Below are 13180 nucleotides of genomic sequence, written 5' to 3' on the forward strand. Positions count from 1 at the left end.
TCTTAGTATTTGTAAATGTTTTGATGAGTTTTTTTTAACATTTATTTGTATGTGTGCTAGAACAAGAGAATTCTGTTTATAGTGATTTCTATGATATTTAGGCTTAACTATTATACTTTACATATATGTTCTAAATTTTAAAAATTATTTTATTTATTTTATTTTTGAGAGAGTTGCAGAGAGAGAAAGACACAGAGAAACACCAGAGCAAGACACAATAAGCTCTGGCTTATTGTGATGCGGGGGATTGAACCTGGGACTTTGGAGCCTCTTTGCATAACCATTATCCTACTTACTTTTTTTTTCTCTACATTTTACTTACTGATGAGAGCATATGGATGAGAGAGAGAGAGAAAACAAGAAAATCTTTGTTGTATATAGTGCCAGTGCTCAATCTCAGACCCTCTGTGCACACAGGTCTGATGCTATCACGTTCATCCTCACTACTTCCATTTTTTTTAAGATAAAATATTGGGCTATAAGTAGCTTAGCAATCTACACAACAGACTTTCATGTAAAAGGCCCCAGAAGTCCAGAGCTGAGCAGTTCTCTGTTTTTTGTTTTTTTTTTAAACCAGAGCACTACTCAGTTCTGGCTTATGGTGGTGCGGGGGATTGAACCTGGGACTTTGGAGCCTCAGGCATGAGAGTCTCTTTGCATAACCATTATGCTATTTACCCTCTGCCCTGCTTTCTTTTTTAAATATAATTTATTTAATTGTTTTCCCTTTTGTTGCCCTTGCTTTTTATTGTTGTAGTACTTATTATTGTTGTTATTGATGTCATCATTATTAGACAGGACAGAGAGAAATGGAGAGAGGAGGGGGAGACAGAGAGGGGGAGAGAAAGGTAGACACCTGCAGACCTGCTTCATTCACTGCCTGTGAAATGACTCCCCTGCAGGGTGGGGAGCCGGGGGCTCGAACTGGGATCCTTATGCTGGGTCTTGCACTTTGCGCCATGTGTGTTTAACCACTGCGCTACCAACCGACTCCAAGCAGTTCTCTTCTTAAAAAGAGAAAAGCAAAATTACACATATGGTCCACTGCCCTTCCGTTTCCCTCCTTATATCTGCTCTGTGTCTTTTTTTTATGATAAGACATTTATTTATTTATTTATTTATTTATTTATTTATTCTGCCTTCAGGGTTATCACTGGGACATGGTTCCTGCACTACAAATCCACTGCTCTTGGAGGTCATTTTTCCCATTTATGTTGCCCTTGTTGTTATTATTGTTGGATAAGATAGAGACATCGAGAAGGGAGGGGAAGACAGAGAGGGAGAGAAAGGTAGATACCTGCAGACCTACTTCACCACTTGTGAAGCGACACCCAAAACGCCACCACCACCACCACCACCACCACCCTCCCGCCTTGCAGGTGGGTACCCTGGAACTCGAACCGGGATCCTTATGTAGTCCTTGTGCTTTGCCCCATGTGCGATTAACCTGCTGTGCTACCACCCTACTCCCTTGATAAGACCTTTTTATCTGTGTTCCAGTGGATAGTGGCATTACTTCTAGATCTGGAATCTGTACCATAAATCAGTACATTTATCTATGTGTGTGAGTTTCTTTGTATTTGAAATGCCTGGAAGCATTTGGCCTGTGAATACTGACATCCTAGTGCCTGCTGGTATGTTGATTACATGGAGCAGTCTGCAGCCTAGAGGAGGGCTCACACCAAGCTGGCACCTTGATCTTGAACTTGCAGTCTCCAGAATTGTGAGAAATCTTGTGTTACCATCTACCCAGTCTGAGGTCATTTGTGATAGCAGTTGAATGGGAAAAGATACACTGACACTTATTTTTTTATTAATAAATGTCATATATATATATATGTTAACCCAGGCAAGCTAAATTCTGGTAATATGCCAAGTTATCTTCTGTTAAGTTCAGTTATTAATAGAGAGCTCAGCTAGCGTTTAGGCAGTTTAGATTTGGAGAATACTGAAGAAACTAAATTTCTCCTGTTATCTCTTCTGAAAGGTAAAGGAAACCCAAAGAGCTCATGCAGAAAGGCATCTTAGCAGTTTTATTGTGACTGGATTTTGGAAAGGCAAATTCAATGAGCTGTCATAGAAGACAAGGTATGAATGAATACGAGTAAACAGTATGTGTAAGGCAAGAAATAGTCTCCATTTTCTGGATCCAATACACTAGAAAACATAATACAGTTTGCAGCTGGTTTCCCAGTACCCCCCAGAGTACTTTTTTTCCAAATCTGTCTTTAAAAATATAAATTTATCTTTATTTTACTTGTTAAAAGAGAGAACCAGAGCCTCACTCCAGCATGTACACTACCATATACTGACTGAACTTGGAGCCTCATGCTTGAGTCCAACAATTTCGCCACTGTGTCAGCTCCTGGATCACCTTTATTTTTATTTTTATTTATTTTTTGACCAGAGCTTTATTTAGCACTGGTTTAAAGTGGTACCAGAGATTCATTGGGACCCCAGAGCCTCAGACATAAGAGTCTTTTGCAGTGAGGATCCTGGTTAGGGACCCTGGATTCCCACCTGCAGGGGAGTCGCTTCACAGGCGGTGAAGCAGGTCTGCAGGTGTCTGTCTTTCTCTCCCCCTCTCTGTCTTCCCCTCCTCTCTCCATTTCTCTCTGTCCTATCCAACAACAACAACATCAATAATAACTACAACAACAAAACAAAGAGGGCAACAAAAGGGAATAAATAAATATTAAAAATGCAAAAAAAAGTCTTTTGCATAACCACTATGCAATCTCCTAACCCAAATTTCCCTTTCCAGTGTTTTTTATGCAACCAAAAACACACAGTACAGTCTTTTGTGAGTCCCTTCCTTCATTTAGCATATTTTCGCGATTTACTCATTTTCAGCATGTATAATACATATTTTTTGCTAAAAAATATCTTTTCCATTTCATGATTATGCCACATTTCCCTCAGTGGAACTGGGGCCTCATTTATATGTAATTTCATTGTTCTTAGATTGATTTTTCATTCAGCTAGAAAGGGGGAGAGACAGACGATTCCAGAGCTGCCCCTGTTTCCATGTCACCTTGTACTTGGTGCCAGTGCTTGAGTCCCACCCACACAATTAGACAAGGCATGTCCCCTAGATCGTGAGCTGTCTCTCTAGATGGATAGACCACATTTTAGCCATACTTTTGGGTTGATTGCATCTTTGGCTGTTATGAGTAATGTTGCTGTGTATATTCATGTACAAGGTTTATTTTATTTTTTTGTTTTTGTTTTGTCCTCTCTGGGGCCTCACTTTTCTGTAAAGAAAGGGACAGATACCACAGCACCAAAACGTTCCTCAGTGTGATAGTGCCCCCATGTGGTGTAGCAGTAGCTCAAACCTGGGTGATGCACCTGGCAAAGCAGACACCCTCCCAGGTAAAGTATCTCACTGTCCCCTGTATACATGTTTTTTTAATGGGCATGTGCTGTCATTTCTCTTGCATATATTTTCAATAATAGAATTTTAGGTTCTCTATGCCTAACTTTAAAAATATTTTTGTTAGTGATTTAATATTGATTTACAAAATTATAAGATAACAGGAGTATAATTCCATGCTTTTCCCACTGCCAGTGTTTTCTATCCCCATGCCCTTCATAGGATACTGCATTTGTTCTCCCAAGATCACAAATATAGGTTGACTATTATTTGTACAACTGTCAGTCTCTCTCTATATATATATTTCCCCATTTTCCCTATGATCTTGCTTCCTCTTCCTTTCTAAGTCACACTTAATACTTGTGAGCCCCCCCCCTTTTTTTTTTCTCTTTCTTTTCCTTCTCTCTCTGGTTCCTGATGAAATTGGAGTTCAGAGCCCTGTAGTCACCTTTCCCTGACATTTACCCCTCTGGGAGTATGGACCAAAATTCTTTATGGTGTACAGAAAATGGAAGTTCTGGCTTCTGTAATTGCTTCTCCACTGGACATGGACATTGGTATCTTGTGTTGGGTTTTTGGTTTATTTATTAAAAAGAGGGAAAGAACAGCATTACTCTCCCATACTTGATGCCAGGTCACAAAACCATTGCACCACAAATGCAAAGTCCTATACTATACCTGAACAGCTACCTTTCATCACAGATTTTGTTGTAAGAGTTATAGGAATAAATTCTATATGGAGGCCAGGTAGTGACATGCCAGGTAGGGCACAAAGACCTGAGTTCAAGCTCCCAGCCTTGACTAGCAGGTATCTCTCTTTTTCCTTCCCACTATATCCCCCCATCTCTCCCCCCCCCCCTCTCTCTCTCTCTCACACACACACACACACACACACACACACACACACACACACACACACACACAGGTTTTCATAGCTCTTGGCCCAGTAAAATAGAATAGTTTACATACATATGGCCCACAAGGAAATGGACTGGGAACACTGCTGGAGAGAGCATCTTGATCTCTCTTGACACTAGTGCCACTTTATCACTAGTGTCCCTCACCTCCCAGAGCAGAGGCTTTCCCTAGAAATTGCTTCACTCCAGCCCCCTCCATCAGGACTATTGCTAGGGCCGTCAGCCAACAAGATATTTCATTAATGTGCATGTACAGAGTGAGTGGGCTTAGGACACTAAGGAGAGTGAAATGACCTTTTTCATGCAAAACCAAAGAGGAAGAGAGAGACTTGGGAGTCAAGAGTTCTCCTCAGGGAGGCACACAGGAAGCTGGGTTTCACCAGGAGCACAGGCACTCAAGGCAGGGGTAAGAACTCTGGGGAAACTCAGTGGAGAGCCATGCTGGCAACAGAAACTCTTCTTCCTTCTAGTGAAGTCAACACTCTTCCTGGGATCTGGTGCCTCCCAAAGAATGACCCACACCCTCTAGCTGACTGATACAAATATGGGATATAAAGTATGTGATGACTGTGTTAAGAAGATAATAAAGGACAGACGGGGTGGGTGGTAGGATAGGTAACATATGGTTATGCAAAGAGATTCTGATGCCTGAGACTCCAAAGTCTCAGGTTCAGTCCCTTGCACCACCATAAACTGGAGCTGATCAGTGCTCTGGTAACAAAGAAAAAAAATGAGAGTGTGATAATAAAATAAAAATTTAAGTCTTCCATCTCTACTTCTCATCAGCAAGGCAGTCACTTTCCAACTAAGTGGGTTACTGTCAGTGAGAGACAAATAATAGGGATAAAGTATTGTTTCCCAGGACTGCTAATACAGTTTATACAAAAGTGCTTGTAACTATACAGCATAGCACATGTTATGTGTTATTACAATTATAACGAGTACCTATGATGTCATTGCAGTTGTCCTGATGATAAAAATGATCTTTTATGCTTCTTTTTACTGGGTAGTTAGATGTATAGATGAATTGATAGAAAGATTAGACATACAGAAAGTCATATTCATAGTTAGGGAGACAACAAAGTGGCTTTGCAAAAGATTTTCATGCTTGATGATCTGAAGTCCCAGGTTTAGTCCTGAGCACCACCATAAGCCAGAGCTGAGCAGCACTCTAATCTTTCTGTATCTCTATTTTTCTCTCCCATTAAAATAAAATAAAATATTAAAAAAGAGGTCCTATTTATGAACATTCCCTGTTACATAACAAATTACAAAAACTTTTCTTCATCATCTGTGTTCAGGTGAAAGCGAAACTATCAGCCATGCAAGTTAGACTGTGACTGTGGTATGCAGTATATCAGCAATTTCAGAATATGGTACAAAACTTTTTTAAAATTTTTTATGAGAGGGATAGGGGAGAGAGAAAGAACCAGACATCACTGGTACATGTGCTACCGGGGATCGAACTCAAGACCTAACGCTTGAGAGTCCAACTCTTTACCTAGTAGGCTAAATCCCATACCACTGGTACAAAACATTTTAACAAGTATCAAGTTATGACTAATTACAAGTGCTGAAGCTGTGTTACAGGTTTTTCTCTCTCCCTCTCTATTTCTTTCTTCCATGTCCACTTCTCTTAGTCTCTATTCAATAATAAAAAATATTTTACAAAATGAATTAGAGGGTGGGAGTAAATAGCAAAATGGTTATGCAAAGAGACTCTCATGCCTGATGCTCCAGAGTCCCAGGTTCAGTCCCGCACACCACCATAATCCAGAACTGAGTACTGCTCTGGTAAAAAAAAAAAAAAAAAAAAAAAAAAAAAGAATTGTAATTTACAGATATAGAAATTGAGAGATGGAGAGATAGCATAATAGTTATGCAGAGACTCTCTTCCGTGAGGTTTTAAAATTCCAGTTTCAGTTCCCCATACACAAGCCAGAACTGTGTTAAATAAAATAAAAAAAAACACAAAAAACTTGAAAGGCAGACATGACAAATGAGCAGCAGAGAAAGGAAGAAAAACTTTACTCTTCTTAGATTTTAAGTTGAGTTAGAATCTGTGACTCCTCCAGACACAACCTATGTAATAGGATAACATCTGTGCAAATCATATATCTAAATGCAGGTTTATATTCAAAATGATAACTTAAAGGAACTCATGGAACTCAAAGCGTCTGACACCAAATAACTCAAGTTTGTAAATAGGCAAAACCACTGACCAGATATTCCTCCAAAGAAGATCTACAACAGGATTGTGGGAAAAGTTGAGTACTCACCAGAGAAATGCAAGCCAAAACCTCAGTACCTGCTAGAGTAGATATTATTCAAACAGAAATGAGTGCTGAGAGGAGAAGAAATCAGAGGCCCTGGGTGTACTGTTGATGGGTAGGTAAAGTGGAGCAATCCCTGTGGAAAACAGACTAGATGTTGCTCACAAAAGGAAAAGTAGAACTACTTCTAAATAAACTCATGTCTAGGCCCTTGAAGATGTCCTTGTACACCCTTGTTCACTGCATAGTTAGCATGAACTTGTCTTGAAAATGATAAAATGTAAGTAACCCCATGCTAACAGAGCTGCCAAGTCCCAGACCCCTAGACTGGAACCCAGAGGCCAGATCACAAAACCCTTCACTGGTGTGTCTAGTGCAGACTGTCTTTGGACTGGTGCTCCACTGCTCCAGTTAATGCAAGCCGGTGGTTTCTACCTAGTGCACATTCTCTAATAGAAATGCAAATGACGACAGCCCTGTAGATGCAAATTCATTTTTTCTTCTTTATTGGGGGGAATCAATGCTCTACAGTCAAAAGCAAACACAACAGTTTGTACATGCATAACACCTCCCACTCCTCCACACAACACTACATCCCCCAGTAGGCCCTCTATCATCCTGTCCCAAGACCTGAACTCCCTCTCCCACTCATTAACTCCAGAGTCTTACTTTGCTGCATTATACCACCTGCAGTTGGGGTTCAACTTAATTCTTTCTCTTCTGATCTTGTTTTTCAACTTCTGCCTGTGAATGAGGTCATCTCATATACATCCTTCTGTTTCTGACTTATTTCACTTAACATGATTACTTTAAGCTCCATCCAAGATGGGCTGAAAATGATTACGTCACCATTTTTACTCTCCTTATTTACCTTTCTCATTTCTTTATTGATTTTCTGCCTGGATAATCTTTCAAGTGAATAGAGTGGTATGTTTAAGTTCCCTATTATGACTGTGTTACTTGCTGTTAATATATTGCTGTAGCTCTTGCAGTAGATATTTGATATATTTAAATAGCCTCTCCTTGGTTGCATAAATGTTGATAATCATTAAGTCCTCTTGATTGATCCTCTGAGCACTAAGTAATGTCCATCCCTATCTTTTTAAATTTTATTTATTTTAAGGTCTATTGTGTCAGATATACACATAGCTGTTCCTGTCCTTTTTTTGTGTGGTCCATTGGCTCATACGATAGTTTTCCATCCTTTCACTTTGAGTCTGTGTTTGTCTTGCTGAGATAGGTGGGATTCCTACAGACAACATAGGACTTTTTTTTTCTTTCTGATCCATGTTTCTACTTTGCCCCTTTTAATACGTGAATTCATGCCATTGACATTTATTTATTTATTTACTATTGGATAGAGACAGAAATGGAGAGGGAAGGGGGAGATAGAGAGGGAGAGAGACACCTGAAGCCCTGCTTTACCACTTGTGAATCTTCCCCCTGCAGGTGGGGACCAGGCGCTTGAACCCAGGTTCTTGTGCACTGTAACGTGAGTGCTTAAATAGGTGTGGCACTGCCTGGTTCACTCATTGATGTTTATTGTTATCATAGATTGAAGATATTTTATCATCATTATTGTAGATCTTTAGAGTGTTCTGTTATATGGCATATTTAAGGTGATCTGACTGTTTATACAACTTTCAGAATTTCTTTCAGAGCAGGTTTGGTGATAGTTGATTCTTTCAACTGCTGCTTGTCTTAGAAGGTTGTTATGCCTCCATCTATTCTGAATGAGAGTCTAACAGTAATCTTGGATGAAAGCCTTTCTGATTGAGCACTAGATAGATATCTTGCCATTCTCTTCTGGCCTTTAGTGTTTGTGTGGAGAAATTTGCTGCCGATCTTATGGGTTTTCCTCTGTAAGTGACTCTTTGTTTTTCTCCTGCAGCCTTTGGGATCCTTTCTTGTTGAGTTATGTTGGTTTCCTGTAGATATCATATTGTTGGGTTGTGTTTTTGGAACCATCTTCCTTCTCTGTGCCTTTTAATAGGTGAATTCTGACCATTGACATCTATTGATATCATAGATTGAATATATTTTAGCATCATTATAGATTTTTAGTGTGTTCTGATATATGACATAATTATGGTGTTCTGACTGTTTATAGGAGACCTTTCAGAACTTCTTTCAGGGAAGGCTTGGTGATAGTTGATTCTTTCAACTGTTGCTTGTCTGAGAAGGTTTTGATGCCTCCATCTAGTCGGAATGACAGTCTAGCAGGATACAGTAGTCTTGGCTGAAAGCCTTTCTCATTGAGCACTAGATAGATATCTTGCTGTTCTCTTCTGGCCTGTAGTGTTTGTGTGGAGATGTCTGCTGCTAATCTTATGGGTTTTCCTCTGTAGGTAACTCTTTGTTTTTCTCTTGCTGCCTTCAGGATCCTTTCTTTATCCTTATCCCTTTCCATTCTAAATATGAAGTGTCGAGGTGTCTTTAAGTCTGGGTTAATTCTGTTTGGGAACCTCTGGGCTTCTTGAACCTTTATGTTTTTGATGTTATTTAGACTAGAGAAGTTCTCTCTCTCTTTTTTTTTCCTCCAGGGTTATTGCTGGGACTTGGTCCTTGCACTACAAATCCATTGCTCCTGGATGTTTTTATTCCCCCTTTTTTCCCCTTGTGTAAGGATCCCGGTTTGAGCTGCCAGCTCCCCACCTGCAGGGTATTCACTTCACAGGCAGTGAAGCAGGTCTGCAGGTGTCTTTCTCTCCCCCACTGTCTTTCCCTCTTCTCTCCATTTCTCTCTGTCTTTTCTAACAACAATGACATCAATAACAACAATAATAACTACAGCAATTAAAAAAAAGGCAACAAAGGGAATACATATTTAAAAAAATTTTTAAAAGCTTTAAATCAAAACCATAAACATACGGGGCATCATTTATTTTTTTAAGTTGTTTTTTAATATGTATTCCCTTTTGTTGCCCTTGTTTTTTTCATTGTTATGGTTATTAAAATCATCTTTGTTTGGATAGAACAGAATGAAATGGAGTGATGAGGGGAAGACAGAGGGAGAGAGAAACAAAGACACCTGTAGACCTGCTTCACGGCTTGTGAAGCGACTCCCCTGAAGGTGGGGAGCTGGGGGCTTGAACCGGGCTCCTTACATAGGTCCTTGTGCTTTGTGCTGCATGTGCTTAATCTGCTGCGCTACCTCCATACTCCCACAGGGCATCTTTCGAACAAAATCCCCTGCAATCCTTCCATATAGGTGCCAACATTTACAAGCTTTTTCTTTCTTTTTTTTATTTTCCCTTTTGTTGCACTTGTTTTATTGTTGTTGTAGTTATTATTGTTGTTGTTATTAATGTCGTCATTAGGACAGAGAGAAATAGAGAGAGGAACAGAAGACAGAGAGGGAGAGAGAAAGATATAGACACCTACAGACCTGCTTCATTGCTTGTGAAGCGACTCCCCTGCAGATGGGGAGCCAGGGTCTCGAACCGGGATCCTTACTCCTACCCCTGCGCTTTGCACCACTTGCACTTAATTACTGCGGCGCTGTCACCGAAATCCCGGTTTTTTCTTTTTTAATGGTCATTACTGTTCACAGTAGACAATAAGAAGAAGATATTAAGAAAAAGCCATTAAGAAAAAAGCCATTAAGAAAAATAATAAAGAAAAAAAGGGAAAAGAATAGAGAGATGTGTTGCTCTATAGATGTCAAGGATGGGGACCAGGCAGTGGTGCATTTGGCAGAGTACAATAGTTAAAATACACAAGGACCCATTTCAAGCCCTTGGTCCACACACACACACATATCTGTCTGCAGGGGGAAAGCTTCAGAAAAGGTGAAGCATTGTTGCAAGTGGCTCTTTCTCTCTTCATCTCTGTCTTCTCTCTCAATTTCTTTCTGCCCCTACTCAACAAATAAATAATAAAAAAAATTAAAAGATGTCAAGAACATGTTCTATAAACAAAGACAAGTAGCCAGAGTTGCGAATTGTGGGTTCTGTCACAGTCACCTACATTGGTAACATTCACATCAAGATGTATTGGTGGAGACTCAACCCTATGGGGCATGTGGATGATTTATAAAAGGAAAAGATAATAACAGTAAAAAGAATCTCCAGACTGCTTCCCACAGGAGTTGTACCAATTTTCATTCCCCCCAGCTGTATAGAAGGGACCCCAGGATCCTCACTGCAAAAGACTCTTATGTCTGAGGCTCTGGGGTCCCAATGAATCTCTGGTACCACTTTAAACCAGTGCTAAATAAAGCTCTGGTCAAAAAATAAATAAAAATAAAAATAAAGGTGATCCAGGAGCTGACACAGTGGCGAAATTGTTGGACTCAAGCATGAGGCTCCAAGTTCAGTCAGTATATGGTAGTGTACATGCTGGAGTGAGGCTCTGGTTCTCTCTTTTAACAAGTAAAATAAAGATAAATTTATATTTTTAAAGACAGATTTGGAAAAAAAGTACTCTGGGGGGTACTGGGAAACCAGCTGCAAACTGTATTATGTTTTCTAGTGTATTGGATCCAGAAAATGGAGACTATTTCTTGCCTTACACATACTGTTTACTCGTATTCATTCATACCTTGTCTTCTATGACAGCTCATTGAATTTGCCTTTCCAAAATCCAGTCACAATAAAACTGCTAAGATGCCTTTCTGCATGAGCTCTTTGGGTTTCCTTTACCTTTCAGAAGAGATAACAGGAGAAATTTAGTTTCTTCAGTATTCTCCAAATCTAAACTGCCTAAACGCTAGCTGAGCTCTCTATTAATAACTGAACTTAACAGAAGATAACTTGGCATATTACCAGAATTTAGCTTGCCTGGGTTAACATATATATATATATGACATTTATTAATAAAAAAATAAGTGTCAGTGTATCTTTTCCCATTCAACTGCTATCACAAATGACCTCAGACTGGGTAGATGGTAACACAAGATTTCTCACAATTCTGGAGACTGCAAGTTCAAGATCAAGGTGCCAGCTTGGTGTGAGCCCTCCTCTAGGCTGCAGACTGCTCCATGTAATCAACATACCAGCAGGCACTAGGATGTCAGTATTCACAGGCCAAATGCTTCCAGGCATTTCAAATACAAAGAAACTCACACACATAGATAAATGTACTGATTTATGGTACAGATTCCAGATCTAGAAGTAATGCCACTATCCACTGGAACACAGATAAAAAGGTCTTATCAAGGGAGTAGGGTGGTAGCACAGCAGGTTAATCGCACATGGGGCAAAGCACAAGGACTACATAAGGATCCCGGTTCGAGTTCCAGGGTACCCACCTGCAAGGCGGGAGGGTGGTGGTGGTGGTGGTGGTGGTGGCGTTTTGGGTGTCGCTTCACAAGTGGTGAAGTAGGTCTGCAGGTATCTACCTTTCTCTCCCTCTCTGTCTTCCCCTCCCTTCTCGATGTCTCTATCTTATCCAACAATAATAACAACAAGGGCAACATAAATGGGAAAAATGACCTCCAAGAGCAGTGGATTTGTAGTGCAGGAACCATGTCCCAGTGATAACCCTGAAGGCAGAATAAATAAATAAATAAATAAATAAATGTCTTATCATAAAAAAAAGACACAGAGCAGATATAAGGAGGGAAACGGAAGGGCAGTGGACCATATGTGTAATTTTGCTTTTCTCTTTTTAAGAAGAGAACTGCTTGGAGTCGGTTGGTAGCGCAGTGGTTAAACACACATGGCGCAAAGTGCAAGACCCAGCATAAGGATCCCAGTTCGAGCCCCCGGCTCCCCACCCTGCAGGGGAGTCATTTCACAGGCAGTGAATGAAGCAGGTCTGCAGGTGTCTACCTTTCTCTCCCCCTCTCTGTCTCCCCCTCCTCTCTCCATTTCTCTCTGTCCTGTCTAATAATGATGACATCAATAACAACAATAATAAGTACTACAACAATAAAAAGCAAGGGCAACAAAAGGGAAAACAATTAAATAAATTATATTTAAAAAAGAAAGCAGGGCAGAGGGTAAATAGCATAATGGTTATGCAAAGAGACTCTCATGCCTGAGGCTCCAAAGTCCCAGGTTCAATCCCCCGCACCACCATAAGCCAGAACTGAGTAGTGCTCTGATTTAAAAAAAAAACAAAAAACAGAGAACTGCTCAGCTCTGGACTTCTGGGGCCTTTTACATGAAAGTCTGTTGTGTAGATTGCTAAGCTACTTATAGCCCAATATTTTATCTTAAAAAAAATGGAAGTAGTGAGGATGAACGTGATAGCATCAGACCTGTGTGCACAGAGGGTCTGAGATTGAGCACTGGCACTATATACAACAAAGATTTTCTTGTTTTCTCTCTCTCTCTCATCCATATGCTCTCATCAGTAAGTAAAATGTAGAGAAAAAAAAAGTAAGTAGGATAATGGTTATGCAAAGAGGCTCCAAAGTCCCAGGTTCAATCCCCCGCATCACAATAAGCCAGAGCTTATTGTGTCTTGCTCTGGTGTTTCTCTGTGTCTTTCTCTCTCTGCAACTCTCTCAAAAATAAAATAAATAAAATAATTTTTAAAATTTAGAACATATATGTAAAGTATAATAGTTAAGCCTAAATATCATAGAAATCACTATAAACAGAATTCTCTTGTTCTAGCACACATACAAATAAATGTTAAAAAAAACTCATCAAAACATTTACAAA

The 13180-nt window shown here is 39.9% G+C and overlaps 1 protein-coding gene across 1 annotated transcript in view; it reads right to left on the minus strand.

The window, feature by feature from the left end:
- Window positions 1-11116: 11116 nt before the first annotated feature.
- The window catches only part of LOC132533712 (protein SET-like), a 53719-nt gene continuing 51655 nt past the window's right edge, over window positions 11117-13180 (minus strand). The window contains 1 exon segment of the mRNA XM_060175773.1: window positions 11117-11209. Coding sequence (XP_060031756.1) covers window positions 11117-11209 — 93 coding nt within the window.

This window comes from Erinaceus europaeus, chromosome 17 (genome assembly GCF_950295315.1).
Source record: "Erinaceus europaeus chromosome 17, mEriEur2.1, whole genome shotgun sequence".
Lineage (NCBI taxonomy): Eukaryota > Metazoa > Chordata > Mammalia > Eulipotyphla > Erinaceidae > Erinaceus > Erinaceus europaeus.